This window comes from Pagrus major, chromosome 3 (genome assembly GCF_040436345.1).
Source record: "Pagrus major chromosome 3, Pma_NU_1.0".
Lineage (NCBI taxonomy): Eukaryota > Metazoa > Chordata > Actinopteri > Spariformes > Sparidae > Pagrus > Pagrus major.
In genome coordinates this window covers 18731512-18752302 of record NC_133217.1, presented here as the reverse complement: position 1 = coordinate 18752302, position 20791 = coordinate 18731512, and the positions used below count along the sequence as shown (strand labels likewise).

General features: G+C 40.1%; 1 protein-coding gene across 3 annotated transcripts in view; it reads left to right on the top strand.

Moving 5' to 3' along the window:
- ptprua (protein tyrosine phosphatase receptor type Ua) overlaps positions 1–20791 on the top strand; it is a 214324-nt gene that overhangs the window by 110653 nt on the left and 82880 nt on the right. For all 3 annotated transcript variants that reach the window (XM_073463613.1, XM_073463612.1, XM_073463615.1), the window contains exons 4-6: positions 7174–7255; positions 14127–14242; positions 19045–19216. In XM_073463613.1, the coding sequence (XP_073319714.1) occupies positions 7174–7255; positions 14127–14242; positions 19045–19216 (370 nt within the window). The remainder of the gene's footprint in view (positions 1–7173; positions 7256–14126; positions 14243–19044; positions 19217–20791) is intronic.

Sequence of the window (20791 nt, the reverse complement as noted above, 5' to 3'; positions counted from 1 at the left end):
CCCAGGCGGGGAGTTTGCTTAGCGCCGCAGTGTTTACCATGCAGACAGGCGTGCATAAGCAATGTAATCTTCGACTCTGGTGATGTATGTCCAAGCTGCCTGAGTGATGAGACGGCGCTGTTCTCTAAAGTCCTCCCGCCAGGCATGTAGACACAGGACAGATTGCTTTATTTGTCTTATAAACCTGGATGATCAGCAGTGCGTAATGAAGCAGGTAAAGCTGTGCAGATGAGTGAAGAGGCTTAGATAGAGGCCCGAAGGAACAAAGTGGGTCTATCTGCCGTGTGAAGAGGGACAGGAGTAAGCCCGGAGTCAGGCTCGCTGCCTTTTTCCATGTTGCCCTCATCCTTTTTTTGCCACGGGAGCACTCCCCCTCTCCTCAGCAGCTCCCACCGCTACAGCTCAAAGCTCAGCACTGGCCCCACAGGGCTCCACTCATCCATCCAGTCCCATTGATAAAGATCACTGTCCAGCACTCGCAGCCAAGAGATCAGCTCCCGCAGGCTGCCGAGGAGCGGCTCCACATAGGGAGAGGACAACCACTTCAGAGGGCTTGGAGGAGAAAGTGTGTGTATGTGTGTGTGTGTGTGTGTGTGTGTGTGTGTGTGTGTGTGTGTGTATGTGTGTGTGTGTGTGTGTGTGTGTGTGTGGCGGTTGTGCTGCTGGTGGTAGTGGTGGTTGAGATTAAATGGAAAAAAAATCCAGTAATCAGCAAGCATCAACACCCCCTCTGGAAAGACAGACTGCTCCAGAGATATGTTGGACTGTGATCAGAGGTGTTGTTGGCCTTTTGCATTTAGGCTTTCACTGAAATTAGGTTTTAAAATTCAAAGCCAATATTTCTGTGTTTCAACCACTGGCTTCATATAGTTTTAATCACTTGGACAAAAACACAAATTTTGACTACTGAAATCTTATCTGAAAAGTGATTCACAGATAGAAATTAGCACATGATTATCTGCAACTTTTAGAAGAAAAAAAAAAGTTGTTGTTGTTTGCACTGCTACACGTAATACTGGTTAAACTTGCACTGGCTGACAATCTGATTTGATCCGATGTGTCATCTGACTGAGTTCATGACCCTCCACCTGAACCATGTCGAACGTGTCAGACACTGTTTGACTTTGGTGAACTTTCCTATTGGACATTGGACTTCAGACTGTCATTGATTTGAAGGACAGCAGAGAGAATTGATCAGACTGGTTCACACTCTGTCTGTCAGCTTGGCTTTGGGAAGTACAGTAGGTGTTAAAGAGGTGCTCTGTTGGGAATGCTGTCTTCTCTCCTTTGGATTTCTTCTCTCATCTCCCTCTTTTTTCTCTACTCACCCATCACCTTATTTTACCCATGCAGTGAAGCAGTGTGGCAAGGTTGGGTGAACTAATACCTTTAGTCTTTAGAAGGCAAAGTACCATCAGTCAGGGTTATAGCTACAGAGGTCAGCTATACTGTTTCTTTCCTGGAAACTTTCCTCACTTTAAAGTTGTAATTCTTAAGATTTTTATGAAATCAAAAACTATTTTTGATACTATTCCTGGTGATCATATATTCATTAATAGCTATTCACTGTATACACATTCAGTATTGACCTCTATGTAGTGTTATTTATTACTCTACAGTTTTGATCTATAACATGCATCCGATTTTATCAGCTAATAAAACTGTCTTCTCATAACATTTCACATTTTGCAAATGCCTTAATGTCAATCTTCCAAGTAGATCCTAAGTGTTTTTGTTGTTTAACTGACTAAACTCATTTGTCCATAAAGCAACAGTGACAAGTAGACAACCATGCTTGTGTTTCTTTACTGAAAAGATAAAAACCAAGCAGCAGTATTTCAGTTTAGATTCAAGCATCACACATTCACAAGCACTCAGGTACCAAACATTACGTGTCACGTCACATGACAGAAAGTCAAGCAAAACATCTTTTCTCCCCATCCCAGGCTTTGTGTTCAGTCGTGATTGGACAATACTTTGTTGAGTTCTTGAAACCATTTTTCAACCAGAACTAGATTAATACATATGGGTTAATACTTTGCTTCTAAGAATGATTCATTGTACTTTTTTTCATTCAGGCTGAAGTGTGAGGGGAACTGGTGAGCCAAGAAATGGCCCTTTGTTGGCTCATCAGACTACTGTTGGTGAATGTGTACAGGTGCCAAGGTCCACTGTAGAATAGGTACTCAAGTGATCACCTATAAATGCATGTGCTCACACAAAGAAAACATTAGGGAAATATGCTGTCTTATCCTTCAACAGCCATACTGCATTGTGCACCTCACTTTATTTCTTTGGCCTGTGGAGAAAAAGGTGGCAGGCGCAATTGCACATCATGTATTTCAATGTTTTACTGCCTCATTGCCAATATGGATCAATAGAGTTGGCCTCATGCTAGCTGAAGAAATCAATTAACAGAACGTTGTTGCAATTTTTGTGCACCGCACAACTCAAACCATTGCATGTTAGTCATTAAGTGAATCAAAGTCCTGATGAAGATTGATGTCACCGGCAGATCAATTGGGAGCTTTATCATTAGCGCAAACACATAAATAATTTCTGCAGCGCTGTAATGAAAACTTCAAGCTTAAAATATTAATTACTGTGCAAATCTTGTTTTTAATGCAATCCCTTTTACTGCCACAACTGACTTTATGTATTCACTGGGAGGCCTCCCGGGATGCAGTATGGATTTTGTTACTCTACACTATCAATTCTCCGGCATTGAATTTTATGAGCCAAACACGATGCAGCAGGAGGCGCATATTAAAATGCTTGCATGCTTTTTACATCAAATGTGACTGTCCAGCTGCTTCCGTCTCCTTAACTGTCTACACTTGCTGTTCTTGTGCCAGAACTTGCTTCCTGACTCGGATTTGTTTCTCGTGTCATTTCCTTTGGTTGCTGACGATGACACGGCGCTCCATCTCAGGAGATGGCTCCCTGCTGCTTGCAGTAAACCAAACCTTGATTCACACTTCACAGATTGTGCCTGTGCAGTGTTACAGGCCTCCTTTTGTTGCTCGTTTTTGTCACAACAAAAGCCTGAGCGACGCTGAATGAAGGCTTGAGAATGACATCACCTTGAACTGGATACTCTCAAGTGGACGAATCCATCTCTTATATTGTTTGCAGAAATAGATTTTTCTCCGTGCCTACTCGTGTAAGTATTGGAAAAGGGTGAAACTTTGCTATCAAATATTAAAGATGCTATCAGGCTCTGTCATGACAAACAATATCAGTGTAGCCTAAGCCTCCACTTTCCACTTTCTATCTCCTTCTCCTATGCAAGGTGCTCCCTCGCTATTTTTTCCTGCACTGTTTTTCTCTTTATACATCTCTCTGTGGTGGCCCTGACTTTTTAACAGAAAAGACAAAGAAATAATAAATGATCTTTACCAATTCAATAGCACAGGCACATTATTTAGAAACAAAAAAATACTGTAAAAATAGTGGACAGAGCTGCTATGACGTCGCTCATATGTTTTTGAAGAGCCAAAATGAAGCTCAGAGTGGATGGCAATGGCCAGCGTCACCTTGGCAGTACCTGACCCTGCTCCCTTGGCAAAGAGGTGGAGCGTGAGTGGAGCTGAAGTGGACCGTTAGTTGGACAAGCCCACCTAGTTGGAAGCTACCTAGCTAACTAAAGCTACCAAGCTGTCTATGTTCACATACAGAAGCAAATTTAACCTCACGTTACTAAAAATGATCAATCGATCATTATGTTCGTTGGAGGTGGTCGTGTGAGTATGACACAGGTTTATTTGCCCCAAACAGACAGAATATCTTTCTCCAGTAGCCACAAGATAGTGATTAACAGCATGCATTGAGGTTGTGTGTCTGTGTTTGTGTTCAGTTTTGCCTATGACCAAAAACCAGCAGTCACCATAGAGCCCTGATCTTTCTGTTGTCTCCCGGCGTTTTTTCTTCTTATCTCTTCTCTGTACTTTCATAAAGTAAAGTAAATGTACCCTGCAGCAGTCAATTAAGAGAGACATACAGTACATTATAGCTTGTCATAGGGTTTCTGTACCTCCTCAGCTTGTTGCTACGGACAGGTTGAGAGGCGAAATCCGCTTTTCAGTCTCAAAAGTTAAAAAAACAAACTATTTGTGTTAATTCCTCCAGAAGCTCTGGCTCTTCCCAGTGCTGTCTCCTCTAGAGTTTACCAGCCACCTATCTGCTACGCTAACAGGGTCACTCATTTATCCAAAATATTGCTGAATAGCAAAGTAGATGAGGTGAAGCTGAGCAGACAGCTCGTGGCTTATTGACACTCAAAGCACCCTTTATTATGCTTAACTTTAACCCTTAAAATCATTTAAATGAGAGTTTTGCAAAAAAATGCCCCCATACAGTTGTCACGAACAGGGAAATTAGCTATAGAGACCAAAGCTGCTTTTTGTACTAGGCTGATGTAAAGTTGGGCATTTTAACATGGGGTCTCATGGGGATTGATCTATTGTTGGAGCCAGCCTCAAGTGGCCATATGAGGAACTACAGTTTTCGGTGCTTCTGCATTGCTTCATTTTTCAGCCCCGCAGGTTGCCTCCCCAGTAATCCACATCCATGGCAACAGTGAACATGCCTGGGCATGTTCATCAGTTTTTCTTTCTGCTAGGGACTTTGTGTTATCACTTAGTTAAATTTTTATCTGGACAACTTGCTATTTTCTGTATTTACGGCACCTTTCAGTAGCTGGTTGTGTTTTCTTCTATATGTTTGTATTCTTTATTTTTTGTGTGGTTTGTTATGTTATTCACAGTATATTATGCCTGCAGTGCATTGACCTCTCAGGGCCACCATACTATCTCCTACTCCAGCTCCTTTACCAGCCAGTTGTCTCATTTGCAGTGTCCTGCTTTGTGTGTGCAAACATGTGGAGGGATTCTACTGTAGCCATTTGTGTAATAGCCTGTGTTCGCATGTAATGCAGCTATTGGGTGCCAAGTTTTATTCCTCAGTGTCCAGCACAGTCATACTCAAACACACTTTTCTATAAGGGAGGGCAGATGCGGAGGAGCTTAATGATGGCTCCCAGCGCAGAGCTGAGTGAATCGATGGTGGTGGGTGCGTTGACGCGTGATGAATTGAAGAGTTAATCGGTCAGACGTCTCTAATGGCCCGACATAGGAATGAAAAATAAAAATAAATTAGTGGAAAGAAAGCCTTAGTCTGTATCCATCTGCCAAGGCCTTTTGTGGTATTGATTGGCTCGAGGCACTTAAAGCTTGATGTATTGTCAACATTGCAATCTATTGCTCGTCTGAGTGCACGGTCACAGTCTGACTTCCACTGGGCTTTGGCATAGATAACTAGAGTTTGTATGAGTGGGTGACTCACACATACAGATGGGTGATGTAGTATACAGTTAAGGCTGTTAATGCACTCAACCCTCAAGTTCAGAGTTTGTTGCGCTGCAGTAAAAAGTGAAGAGTTGCTTTTGGAGGGAATGGTTTGGGCTCTGCTGACTGTAATTACTACCCAGAAACCCACAATGACTTTGTTGCACTCTGGGAGGCCTCCTGATTCATTTTGAGGCTCTGCATGCGCTTAGCTCATTTAAATAAGGGAGTGAATATTGAGGCTGTGTTTAAGCGCACCTTACACTGCTGCATGGATTGATAAAATGGACAGTAGAAAAGAAGAGAGTAGTGTATTCTTGTTTTTAGTACTGTGTGGTATTGTAAGGTAAAATCTCTGTGAAAAAGATAGTTGTTAGATGTACATTTACAATGTCTAATCAGTTGACTAAATCCAATTGAAGACTTTACCATTAGAAGTGTTTTTGCCATTTGAGAGTGCTTTTTAAGTAAGTTCTGACATATGGAGTATGAAGTAGCAGAGTGAGTCTAGCTTTAACACAAGGGCCAGTAGGGTTATTTAAAGTTATTTTGTCCTAAAAGTGTCCGTATTTTCATTTAAAATGTTTTCATATATAAATAAAACAGAAGGCAAAGAAAATGTAATCGTTTGTACTTATTTCAGCCACAGGTGGTCAGTGCCAGTGTGGGTGTGTTTGTGAGGGGGGTATTGGTTTATGCACCTGACTTTTTAAAAGATATCTTAACACAATAAATTCTTTGCTCTCTATAATGTGTATTTATCATGAGAGGTTATGGAATTGTATTTTTTCAACCACATGTTATGTAACACTTCGTATTGTCAAAAAAGGTCTTTGACGTTCAGTTCTGGAGGTAGTTTGTTGGGCAGCTTTCAACACAAGTACAATTAGACAATCAAGTTCAGGTCCCGAAACCTGAGTCCAACACAGCAGGTTAACAAAACAATGCACCAAAGATGCTATGCATTAGCTGTTAACGCACCTGCTCTCTGAGTCATTTGCTAAGTCCTGTCTACTACTACAGAAAGCCAAAGAGAAAGAACCAGGTTGATAGCAAAGGAAGTTATGAGCCTAGCACTCAACTTAATACTACAGAAAGTGCCGTGGCCATGTCTGAAAGTGTTCACTTGTGTGCCGTTTTGTAGACTCAGAGGTTGGACAAACATGTGCATTGAGGTGTGACGACCAGCAACCGAAGTGACTGTTAGTTTCAAAATAACAGTGGCAGCTCCAAGGTTAGGGAAGTTGCTACCTGCATCAAATATTTCAGGACTGGAGAGTATATTCCATTGAAAGAAGAACTCAAGGCTTTTCTCGATGAAAAACATGTTTTTGCTCTTCTCCCTACTGGCTTCAGTAAGAGTTTGAATTGCCAACTAGCTCCACTGGTGGTAGCACTATCCTACTGTTGATCTGACTGGTTGAAGTTGGACCATGATAGAAGGGGATGGAGAGATGGTTCGTTCAATCACCTGTCAAGTATTTGTTTTCTGAATATACAATGCCCCAAAACTCCCTCTGTAATTTTTTTTTTTTTTTTTAATGTAGCACTTGAGGCTGTTCAGCATTTTGCAATTTCTGGGTTGTATCCACATGGTCGCATGCAATTATTGTGAGTCGCTTTGGATACTGTTTGGGAAAATAACGATGGAAAAAAGGGTCCAATGAAGCTTCATTTTAAATGTGCAGTTGAATTAATGAAAAATCAGTGCAGTTCTGTTCTTGACAGACCTTTGAACCCCATCCCCCCAATTTCCTTCTTTGTCAGTCTACTTGCCACTCAAGATGTAATGGTCTGTAGTCATTTAATTTATCCATTGTCTCCACAGGTCATCTTTGAAGCGACCATTTCCGAGGAGCGACAGGGCTACATTGCCTTGGACGACATTGTGCTGCTCAATTACCCCTGTTGTAAGTACCCGTTCTGCACTCCTCACAGCCTACTTGCTGACCTTTATCGAGCCTGGGGAATGTGTTGAGCTCCAGGAAGCTCAACGGTTTCCCGGAGGTGACTCAAGACTATGAGGCAATCCTGCTGACAGGGGGGGCAACTGAGGCACACACACCTGGTACTTGTCCGAGTGTCACAGCTACAATAACGCAGCAGGAGGCTTCCTTTTCGTCCTGGCAGAATGGCTGACCTTTACCTCTTCTGATCGCTATGCTCCCAGCTGGGAGCTTTTAAGGCTAATGTGATGTTACAGGCAGAAAAAAGGACAGCTAGTGGTTGTACTTTGATCCTCTCTGGAAGATCTTTTTTGTTGGCATCACTTGGATATCAGGGCGTTGGAGCTGGTGATATTACATTTTGTTCTGTTCTGTTACATTTACCATTATACCCCCCACAGTCCTTTGGTACACAGGCTCTTTGTAGATGTTGTACCCATCATAACAGCCGCCTTTCTTTCACTACTCTGCTGTTTCCAAGATAAGCTCTATTGGATACCATAGATAAATTGGATCTGATCGCTCTGCCTGGAAGGAGTTGTAAAAGCTGCACTGACCTATTCTGACGTCCATAAAGAGATAACATGGTGACAGAAGAGAAAATTATATGATATAGCTGAAAATGGGGTCATTATTGGCATTTTATTAAATAATAAGTTTATCCATTTGATAGTTATTGGCTTGATCAATTATTGTTTCCGAACTGTGGTATAGTGCAGAGTGTTTGATTACATAATTACTCTGTAATCGGTCATTTCTGCGGCTGGCTGTTGATGGAATTCCATTAACCTAAATTGAGTATAATGCAAGGTTTTAATTAGATTCCACACACATATAGCTGATTATGTTTTGGTGCCATTATTATTAGTTGATGTAATATTTGTTTTCTGGGTTCCAGTGGTTTTATTGAATCGTGGTGGTCTGATTTCAGTTTTAGAGGCAGAAATGAAATGAAAAGTTGAACTTCAGGAATTTTTATGGGTTTTGCAGCATATGTTTCCTCAAATTTATATATAAAAGCTGCACTGATCAATATTTTATATTAACAGTGGATGAGATGACTATGGATTATGAGAAACATGATGATCATCATGATAAACCCATAGAGAATTAGCTGCAAACACTGCAGAACCCACAGTGCAGCCTTTTTTTTTTGGATTTCCAGCTCAAACTATGTTTGTTTCTCTTTTCTGCAAGAAAGCTTTGATAAACCCACTGTCCACTACCTGTCTGCCACCAACTGCCTGACAGGCAAATTGTAACTATTTGGTGATAATAGTGGTGAATCTAGCAGATAGAGACACAGATTTTTTTAGGAGTTGGTGGATCAAATCAGAGCTTAAAAGAGGATGAATATTAGACTTAAGTTTAAGCTGCTTAAAGGAACTTGAATGTTTTGCTGATTGTGGCAGCCCCTGTGGACAAAAGTTGTACTAGCGTAACCAAATTCTCTCATGAAGATCTCGATCTGGCTAGCGCATGCATTGGTTTTGGAAGTGGGTAGTACTATTTTTCTTTTTTAAACACAGCTTAAACAGCTAAAACAGCTGAATGAATTGCAATGAGGTGAGGTATCTTTGTGGATAATGACTTAGATGGTGCTGAAACAAGTGAACTTTGTTTAAATGTTGTGCCGTACCAACAGACTACAAAGCAGCTTCTTTCCTCAGGCTGTGACATTCCTCAGTTCATCAACAGCACTCACATGAGTTGGAATCCGAGCCAGTGACAGGCATTAAGAATAACTATTGTAACTATGCGGAAATAGCCAATATTCCCACTGATGATCTTGTTTACTTATGTAGGTAAAAAAAAGACATCAGTATTACATTTAGACAGTTTCATAACCAGTAAAAAGTTAGTTGCAGCACGTTTAAGATCATTACATTGCCAGAAACTTGTGTGTTTCCGTGTCTGCTGTAAATAGGTGATTGTTTGTCTAAAGCCCTCACAGATTTACTATATGATATATGTTTTTAGGTTGATCTGCTGCCTCCATGGGGCCAAAAATAATTTCATCCAGCTTTAAACAATGTTATCACACCTCAACTATCTGCAGCCTTAATCCAACAACACTGACATTAGTATATGGCTGTCAGAAACCCAGAATTTCTGTCAAACCTTGCTGCTTAGATCCACACTGGCCTTCTATGAGAACACTAATATTGTTTTTTAGCTACATAAATGTGGAAAAATGTTAATGAATGTTAATGTTGGGTATTTATGAGCTCATGAAATTCAGATATCTTTTTGTGGCTCTATTGAAAAATCAGGCAGGCCGCACGTTATAAATCATTGAATCCTCACTGGGAACCAGACCGAGGAACTGAAATAACCCTCTCTAAAACCAGTGAGGATCTATTCTTTATTTATTTTCATTTTTGTCTTACCCATGGTCATTTCAATGTTTGCCACTTGCCCTCTTTCACCCTGTCCTCAGTGCAGCAGGATGCATTTTCATGGTAATTTTGAACAGGGCTTTTGGGTAGGTATCATTGCCAGGGATGCTCAGCATGTGACTGTGAGTGGCTGAGTTTAGCCTTGGTGCAGATGGTGATGCTTGGACCCTCACCATGCCTATTAGCTTAAGTTTGGGGACAGTGTCCTTGCCAGGGGTTGCTTTATATATAGTAACACCATAAATACATGAATAATAAAGCACAATTGATATGTACTCAACCACGCATATACACCCTCATCTACTCATAAACAAAGTACCAAAAATGAATACATGTGCACAATCACGTATTCTTTTGTAGCAGCTGGTGTAGCTGTAAAATCAGCCACCCTGAGAAAAACAGTCACAGAAAGATTTAAGTAAACATTAGTTAGCTGGTATAGATTTCCCCATAGACAGACAGAATAATATTACACCCCCTTAGGAAAGATTCAAGAGGAAAGTCCTATTCAGTGTGCATTCACACTCACTTGACATTTCTGTTTTTTTCCTCTGGAGTCCGTGTCTTTATTCTGAACACGTGTTTCAGTCAAGACCAATCCCTCCTGCATCAATAGTAGGAGGCAGCATTACTAATTTAGAGAACCAACATCTCAGACAGTCGGAATACATTTGAGACTCAAATTACCTTGCCTCTATTTACGTTTAGTGGTATTAATTAAGGCTAAACAGGTCACACAACCACACTACTGGGCTTTTAGATTTCAAATTAAATTTTCCCAGTCACTATTAATGCAACTGCCTCGTCCTCAGACGACTTCTCCTATAATTGGGGCTGTGAACGTTAGTCTTTAAAAGATGACTTGAAAGTCTCTGCTTATTTCCCCCTGATAACATACCCTGACTGGCACCATAGGATGTTTGCAATACACACAATGTTTACACATGTGAAATGAGTCGGGTATTGTTAGAGATATGCACCTGAGGAAATGTGTTGCCGCAGAACCCTTTCACTCAGCTTATTGGACGGTTAGAGCATGGAAAGGAAAGCAAAGAGGAAATAGAAAAATCAGCGATAGGTAAAATGTGAGATGCAATTTCTATCATCCCATCCTCAGCCAGATGTTGCTGCTGGTTACTGTGGAAACGAAGCATGAAAGTGTGTGTTGTGCGAATTGTCCCAGCCGCTGCATCAGAATTTAATTTTGTCCGTCACATTGGTGTCCAGTAGAAACAATTTGCCCAGAACACATCCTGTTTACACCACAGCAGGGCCTCCAGTTATTTTTGTCCATCTCATATGAGGGAAGTTATTATTTTCACATTATATTGTTATCATTTTGTTTCATTGCCTGAGACACATTTCCGGTATGATATAGGATTGTTTCACTGACCGTGTAAAAACATATTAGCTCACTTATAATAGTCATTCATTTGGTTTTTGGATAATTTAAAGCTGTTCAGATTCAGATTTAGTGATTTAATTGGAAACAGAGAGTTAATGAATGGATTTTAGTACAAATTAGCAAATTGTCATCTACTATATATAGTGTATATAGTAAGTAAAAAAAAGAGATGAACAAAGCTTTCCACCTGTCACATCCAGCCATGTCTATGTTTAAATCAAATCAAATCAATTTTATTTATATAGCCCAAAATCACAATCACATTGCCTCAATGGGCTTTACAATCTGTACAGTGAACGACATCCTCTGTCCTTAGACCCTCGATTCCAGTGAAGAAAAACTTGCCATGTTGATGGAAAAAGAAAACCTTTTAACAGGGAAAAAAAAAAATAAAGACGATGGAAGAAACCTCAGGAAGAGCCACAGGGGAGGCATCCCTCTCCCAGGACGGACAGACATGCAGTAGATGTCGCATGCACAGAAAAGAACAACAGAATCACAGTTTACAAGTTGCATTGACAGAATATCTGATACAAATTATAATTATAATAAATTATAAGTATAATAATTTAGTGCAGTTGAAAAGTTACTTGTTTTGAAGAAGAGTTACACAACCTCCCACATCTAACTTTAGGCTAGTTGTGTCACACACACACACACACACACACACACACACAATATATATGTTTTATAATAATAATAATAATAATAATAATAATATGTAAATATATATATACATACATATATATAAATATATTTTTGAACTCAACTTAAACCGTTTGTAGAAGAAAAGCCTTTACCCCACTTGGAGCCTTTTGTTTTTTAACTTAAGTTTTAAGCTGCCGTTTGTTCATTAATGGTTATTATGTAAATGAAGTTAATGGAAAGCTTTGGTATTATACATCGCTAAAGCTGGCTCAGATCATTTTCTGCCTGCCAACAAAAAACAACTAATGGTGGTGAGAAACAGGGACTGCTTGCAGTTGTTGGCATGAAAACTGTCAAAACTATTTATATTATATATTGGAAAAAAAATGTAATTGCTGCCAGGTGTGGTCCAAAAGTAACAGCATTATATACTTTATAAACTTGTTTCAGTTAGTGTTGTGAAAAGAGTGAGAGAACAACTTTGGATGTAATTATATTGGTAGTGCTGGTGATTTTGTGCCAACTTGTTGGAGGGTTTGAAATATTTAGAATTCCAAAGATAATTCAGTCGAGAACATAATACTTTTTAGTTTGAGTAAGTGATTTACGAGCTTGACATGTAGCCAAGCATGGTATTAGTGAAATTGCAACTTCCAAATAGTCAATATGATATGTCAGAGGTGGTATAGGTAATACAGGTAAAAGTAATACAATAAAGGATGGCTGAATGCCAATTAGCTTGCTCAGTTTTAGGGTCCTGGTTTGTGCATAGTGTCTCACTGTCACGCTGGTATGGCAGAGTCACTGTTAGTGCCATTAGTAACACATGGACTTCAGAAAATGTGTGCCCCCTAAAAAAGGTCTGTTGTTTGAAGAAATATCATATATTACACATTAGTTTGAGTCGTAACACTCTCTCACTGACACTTTAAGGTCTTTATGAGCCACTGAGTTAAAAAAAAAACAAAAAAACTCTCAAGTTGTTTTTTTCTGCATTGCAGTGACTCAAATCCTGATTTCCGACTGATGCATTGTACATATAATAAAAACACATACCGTATAGCATTGTTATGCTTTGCTACTTGCTTATAGATCAAAACAGAGCTGAAAATGAAAACATGACAATGAAAATGATCCTGCAATACTTTGACCTGGTAACAAGGTGGCAGGGGATCCAAACCAGAACTCACAATACATGGAACAAGCAAGAGAATCAGACCCCGAGACAAGAAGAACAATTGATTCTTATGATATGATTCTTATATATGATTTTGATAATGATTACATTATTTTAAACCAATATCAAATATTTGGAGACAACACCCAGTTGTTTTTGATATAGTGTTCTTCTAGCATGTGCCACATATTTTTTTGACCGTTTCATACTGATTGACATATGGTGATTGTAAGAAATGGTGCAATATGTGTACAAAAGGCAGCCTGCTAGCTAGCAAACATGGATGTAAACAATGTGGACCTCAAAATATAAAAAGAAAAAACATTTTTGTGAATGTTTTATGAGGAAGGAAACACATTCAACCTGTTTGTCAGACCTCAGGGAAGCCAATGTTCTTAAATGTAAATTCAAATGAAGAAAAGTCCACAAGATACCTTAAAGAGCACTTTATTAAATGTGGACAGTGTGGATGTATTAAGACTCTGTGGGCTTCCATATGGTGCTGCACACATTACAGTAAACAAATGTTATTCTGCTTGTGCATATTGGCAGAGACTGGCTGGGGGGTACGTGATGTGATAACACAAAACATGTACATTTCAACATATTCACATTAATTATGCAAACAGCAGTGTACAGAAGTCATTTGGTAAAATTAAGCCCTGTTTTGCATCTCAGTGTTTGCTATTTCATATTCCATTTAAAATATACAATAGAGTAATATCAAGCAGCATTCTTTAGCTAGAATAACAGAAGAATGATTCACTTGTATGCTTGATAGGGCTTTAAAAGTGATACAGACTCCAGAGTCAGAGGGTTTCTGATGCCGGGAGAGAACAGTATTTGATACTGCAGAAGAACAATGTCTCTCTGTGATCATTGGCAGCTGTCTCTGTTAAACAGAATACAGGATTATGATCTTTATTTTCCTAATATATGTGGCTTTAGCTTTATTATATTAAAAAAAAAGCTCATTAAAGGTTTGATTACATATGTTGTCTATACTTGAGTGTGATAAATGTATGCATTCATGTTTGGGAGGTTGTATCCATCCTCGTGTGTGTAGCTATTGTACAGCCTGTGAATAAATTACATTTCACATCTGTGTGTTCAATGTATTTAGACGGTGATGCTCGGCTCCAGATGTTCCACTCTCATCACTCTGTGTGTGTTTGTGTGTGTGCGTCTTGTGTCCTCCTTCCACAGACAAGGTGCCTCATTTCTCTCGGCTGGGTGACGTAGAGGTGAATGCCGGGCAGAACGCCTCGTTCCAGTGTGTCGCCACGGGCAAAGTTTCTGAGATTGAGCCCTTCCTCCTGGAGGTGAGAACAAGTTGTTTGTTTATAATCTCTGCTCGAGCCGTCAAGCCAACATCTCAGCACCTGGAGAGTAGGATGGGATTGGAGATTGTAGGAAGACGAAGCAATGCAAAGGATAAAAAGAAAGACGTCATACATGTTTGGCATTTAGCTGACAGTCTTATCCAGATTAGCTTACAGTCGTTATATCTACATACACGGCTGCTCGCCATTCTCCCATTAAAGTCTTATTGTTTAAGCGAGCTTTCTGTTTGGTGCTGCTCCAGCACCTGGAGACAGTTGCCATGAGTAACCATCAGTTATAAAAGGTAAATGTATAGTTAATTAAGCTTTAGTTAATAGTTATTTCACCGTTACAAACTAAGAAATGCTTTATTAATCAATTATGAAGCAATTGTAAAGGTTTATAAACATCAGTTGCAACCTTATTATGGCCATTTAAATAATGTTTGTAGATGAACTACACAGCATCTATTAACTATTAACATCAGTTGTAACGTTACATGAAACAATTGCTTCATAAATGCTATATAAAGTATTTCATTGTTTGTTAACAGTGAACTAACTATTAACTAAAGTTTAATTAACTGTAAATTTACCAGTTATGTATGATTGTTATTATAAAGTGTGAACAGGTTGTCAGACTTGTCCCCTCCCCAAGGGGCCTCTGTGGTCTCAATGGCACCATCCCAAAGCATTGTTCAAATTTCAAAATGTCCTTACAGGAAGTAGCTTTTGAAGGACTTAAAAATGTAAATACCATGCGATGTCTCTTACAAAAATGTCCCTGGAACCTGGTCGACCTCGCTGTGAACAGTTCTCATAGATAATATCTCTTCAATTCCTCAATGGAAAAAAAAAAAACATTTTGAGACTAAGAGCAGAAGTCTCTGAGACGGAAATATCCCAAAACATTGTCAAACCTATATCGTAAAGGCATTTGAAAGAAATGAATGAATTTTTGTGTTTAATTTAAATTGACCCTTCGAAATATTTCTCAAGGTGTCTGACAAAAACATTCTCATAAACTCTTCAGTGTAATGTCATGTAGATATTATGTAGGTTTGATTAACAACAGCAGCCTGACAGCCCTGGCTCGTTGATCTCAAGATGTCAGGGGAAAGACTGGACTGGCACCCGGAGCTCCGTGAGGTGGATAAACATAATGTCCAAGCTGCTAACCAGGTTTAATGGTCCCAGATGCTGCATTGGTTATCTTCCACTCTGACACATTACACAGGAAAAAACAAGCAACTGCCAGGACCAATGTTCACTTTTCTCCCAACGGTCAGGCAAAGTACGACTCAGACAGCGAAACAATCGACCCTTCGCACAGCAGACATTTTGAAATGTCAAAGCAGGGAAAGCACATGTGGAATTTATAACATTAATGGCGCCCGCATTCCATTTAGGTGAGCTCGCTCCAGGACTCTGGTATTGTGCAGGCTCAGGACACTTAATAGAATGGGGCCATCATTAACGTTATCGGTCACACCTGTGCTGTTTACTGCTCTGACAAGTCAAATGTCTGCTATGAAAAGGGTCTGTTGTTTAAAGTCCTCTGTATGTGTGTTTTCATTCGTCTGTTTTTATGCACTTTTTCAATGAATGCCACAAAAAACCTGCTTGCAAACACCGAAAACTGAAAGAAAAGTCAAACTGTTGCAAAAAAAGCTTTTACTCTTGGCTGAACTTGAAAGATGGCTTATCAATAAAAACAAAATGTGACAGAGTACAACAGAAAGAGACTGAGTGAATCAATCATGACATACATGTGACTGTAATGTCCTTCAAATTAATACATGAAACAAACAAAAAACTTTTTTTCGTAGCTATTTGAGGTTTGATTGATGCTCTCTAATTACATCATCTTGTTGCTTCCTCTTCCTCTGAGATTATTTAAGGGAACCCAACTGAATTAGCACTAGCAGCTGTTTAACTCATTGAACCAACTCCCAACATTCTCATAAAGGCAATGGCTGGAAACATGCATTCATTTGCATTTTGGCGAAAGTCGATGAAAGTTTGCACTTTGTTCTGTTGGAAAACTGACTCGAGGCTCTGGGGGAGTTTTTAAAAGCCTGCATTACAAGCTGGGGGCTTGAAAGCTTGTTTGAGAGCTGTAGGCTTTTACCAGGCGTCCAGGGTTTAAAGAAAAGACGCATTAGTTGCATTGTGGGTGTTGGATTGCTGTTTAGAAGCTAGATCCATATAAGGGACCACAAGCCAAGATATCCCAGCTTTTTGCCGCATCAGCCACGGATGCAGTAAGTAGGGGTGCTGATGGGGGCTGCAGCTCCCCTTTAAAAGAGGCTTTAGAAAAAGCATCAATCGATTTAAAAAAAACAAACAAACAAAAAAACGTGATGCAGATTAGCAGCACTGAGAGAGAGAGAGCGTTCATGTGGACAAGTGAGAATGAGGGAGCAAGAGTGTACAGAAGTGTCCAAATAATATTAACCCTTTCTTTGAACATGAAGCTCTACTTTTCTGTGGTTTATTATTCAAATGTATGAACTATACTGCAGACTGGAGCCTCCGTTAACAGTGACAAACAGGCACATCTGCGTTATATATACGCTTATCTCCTCTAAATGTCTGTATCCTCACAGCAGACATTTTGACTTGTCAGAGCAGGAAAAGCACAGGCGTGACCAATGTAAATGATGAATTAATACATAAAGATGAATGTCACGCACCCCCAACTGGGACTAACATCCTGCGTCTCTGATTTCTACCGTTGTTTTTTTTTTTTTTTTTATCTGTCCCCCACAGGTCCCCCAACTTTATGGAAGTTCAACACTAAATCTTTGTTGATGTCCAAAAAATCGAAACGCAACCTTCTCTGACCTTGTGACGAACTGTGTGGTAGTTGTTAAAGGGAAATGGGAGCCATTATCTTTACCATCGGCATAATAGAAGTAATAATAGTGTAACTTGATTATGTTAAATAATGCAGGAGGTTTTGTGACTCTCACTTTGTCTTTTAACGGGTGTGTTGTTGTGGAGAAATGAGTCATTGGAGGGTTTGGAAGATTATTAAGTTTGTGCCTCTACTTTTGTAGCTTTTTGATTGTGATGGCATTTAGTTTACTAAAGCCCCTTAAGTCATTTCTCTCATGCACCGACTGAAAATAGTTTCAATTTTCTTAGTTTGAATATGAGCTAATATTAGTCTTCAAAAATCCATCCCTGAATGCCTCCACTCTTCCTCTGGCCTTGAAGCCTGCACATCTAAGTGCTTTTGAAATGATGGCAGCAGGGAGACGGCGCTTTGCAAATGAGATCTCACTATACTTGGTGATCCATCCCTTGTGTTTCTGCCCGATTTTATTTCACAACCCCCCCTCTCCTCTCTGAATTGAAGCCTTTGAAGATCATTGGCATGTGAAAGAACCATTTTTATCAGTTTCAGAGTTTGCGACTTTGTTGACGGAGCCACACACACACACACAAACTCTCGCGCACACACAGAGGAAGATGCAAACAAACAATGCGAGGCTTGTCTTTTGTAATTTGACGGCACGCTGCAGTGAACTTCTCTGCCTAAGTTAACACCGGCTTCAGCTCCAGCTTACTTTTTCTCATTAAGAAAAAAAATAATAAACACACACGGTAACGGCAGAAAATAGAGATATATCACAAACCATTACTGCCTTCTGTTCCTCCATTTGTTGTTCAGGGCCCGTTTGATCATCAACACCGAGCCTGCTAATTGCTGCTTTCTCTTTGATCTCCCTGGCGCTGTAGAGGTCCTCTCTGGACCAGTCTGTAGCTGCTCTCCGCCGCTCTTTCTTCTATTTAGGTAGTCCAAACAAATTGTTAGCATAATGTTTCTTAATCAATTAGCATCATATTTCCTCCGCTGTCCTCTGGCCCAAATTGCAAACGGCTGTCTCAGATGCTGTTTACATCTTTAACATCAACGAGTCCAAACCTTAATTAGTTATTGCACCATCTCTTAATTACGATATGATGTGGGTCTCGCAGCCAGGAGACGGGAGTGACAGCAGACTTGGCAAGTGGAAGCATTCACTTGCGTTCAGAGGCTGCAGGTGGATAAGGACGTTTAATGCTCGAAATCAAAGATCTCCTGTACACGGCGTGCTCTGAAGAGTCACTTTAAAACAAGTGTAAGAAAATAAAACAAGCAGTGACAAATTATTAAAAAAAAAAAAAAAATCCATATAAGTTTTTTAAATTAGAGGAAGATTACATTGATAGCTAAAGTTAAAATGAGTTGTAATCTGTAGCTGCAGGCAGTAGTACCCAGCTGCTGTATATCTAATTTTGTATTTTAAACCAGCACTGTATTTTCACCCTATCTTCCTAAACCAATTCAACACTCAGATGTCAAACCCACTTACTTGTAAAAGTGTGAGCAGGGGACAGTTTACATAATAATCTGCTTATTCTGTGAGAGAGCGGCATATATTGCAGCTCACACCTGGATCAGCTCATTGCGAGTGTTAGCCTCTGATTTCCTGTTCCACTAGTTGAGCCAATTGCCAGTGTGCCTGGAGCACTGACACATTAGCATGGCCAGAGATGAGGAGATGTCAGCTCGAGCTGGAAACAGCAACCCGGGAGGCCCGCATCAGCAGCCCCGCACGCAAAAGCCCCGTCGTTAGTGGTGACATTCATCACGTATTTATTATCTCGCCTTCTCATGTAGCTAATTCCAACCCTCCTTTGTCTTCCTGTCGGCCCCACAGCCGGTCTAATCACTTGAGTAGACTTGAGGTAAACATGCATGGTTGGGTAGTTGTGCTCATTGCTGATTTCTCTCTGTGTCTGGCTGTCAGCGGCGAAACGGCATGTTGCTGGACGCTCCCTTGCTGTCTCGGCTGAGCCACAAACGGCTGATGGCGACTTTCCAGGTGGAGGCGCAACGTGGGGAGCAGGACCTCTACCGCTGCGTCACCCTGTCCTCCAGGGGCGCCGCCATCTCCAACTTCGGAGAACTCATCGTCAGAGGTAAGCGAGATTTCGGAAGATGTGACAAATATTTGCAGCACATGCATCGCTTCATATCTGAAAATGTAATTAGTTTCATGCATGCATTACCTGGCAGCGCCATCATAGGTACCTTTAAGCAGCTGTTCCCTTCACACCCACATGTCACAGGATCTGTTTTTAACACATGTGAAATAAAAAAAAAGACGTGTTATTTTTATAGAACCAATGACAATGTTTGTTTACAATAACTTCCAGGTAGACAAACCCTGCATCACATGCTAACTTACATACAGTTGAATCATCTGTCCTCATCATGTTATTTCCATGTTCACACAACTCATTCATCTAAAATGCATATTTGACGCTTCCATATCTCATTAATAACACTATCACACTTTTAGTAGAGTTAACTTGGAGTTTTAATTTACCTGATGGACCACAGACTAAAGAAAATGACACCTTGAGTTTACCCAAAACTAACAGTTAGCTTGACCAGCAGTGGGATGTCGCTGTTGGGTGGATTTGGGTTTATCAAAGACCCCAGCAAAGCAACACAGTACATAAAAAAAGCACAGCAGAAACGTCAGATAGGTAGGACCAACATTTTTAACTATACAGTTACTGTTACGGCTGAAAATGACAACAGAAATAAACAAGTTTGCCGATTTCACATATCTCAGCAATGCAGATCCACCACCAGTTGTCAGCCCAGATGTGACTGTTGTTAGCATGACGTCACTGTGATTCAGTTAGTATTTACTGACCATCAGCTGCCAGCAAAACCAGATGATTATCTAGGATCCACAACATGTAAATAAAAAACAACTTCAGAGCTTTCAGATTGCATATTCCCCTCTTCTGGTGGAGGCTCGCTCTCCTACAAACACATAGAGGTGAAACTCTTATCTACCCTCTGTCTAACTCTCCAACCCACCAACATGCCAGAGTAACAAAGTGTTGTTGGAATGAATAACTGTGTTAAAATGATTGAAATTCAAATTGGAGTTGTCACCTTTATTACCTTTAAAAGTAATCATCGTCCACACTCCAACTTAAACACGTTACTTTTATGTGTGTTTGTGTGGCAAAGGGACTACAGCTTGTATTTCATTGTGTGTTTCTGTATTATAGAATGGAAAATTAATGAACCTCTAACCTTGGAAATAAATTAATTAATTAAACGTTCAGGTGTGATGTAGATACTATAGTAGATACAAATCTGATGTCTATGTAACTACTTTCAGAGCAGAAGTCAGGATGTTGTTAGCCTAGTTTAGCATTCAGACTAGAGCCATGGGCAACAGCTAGCCTGGCTCTGTCCAGAGTAAAAAACATCCCAACAACCACTCTAAAGGACACTAACTAACATTTTTAATGTTATTTTTTAAATCCATGCACAAACAGAAAAGGCAAAGATGGTTATGAACTCTTGACAGAGCCAGGCTAGCTCTTTTCCCTACCAGTCATCATGCTAAGCTAGGCTAACCACGTCTTGGCTTCACGTCAATACTCTCAACGGCCTCACCTCATTCTCAAAACCAAAGAAAATAAACATCCAAAAACTTCACCTTTAAGTAAACCAACAGGCCTTCA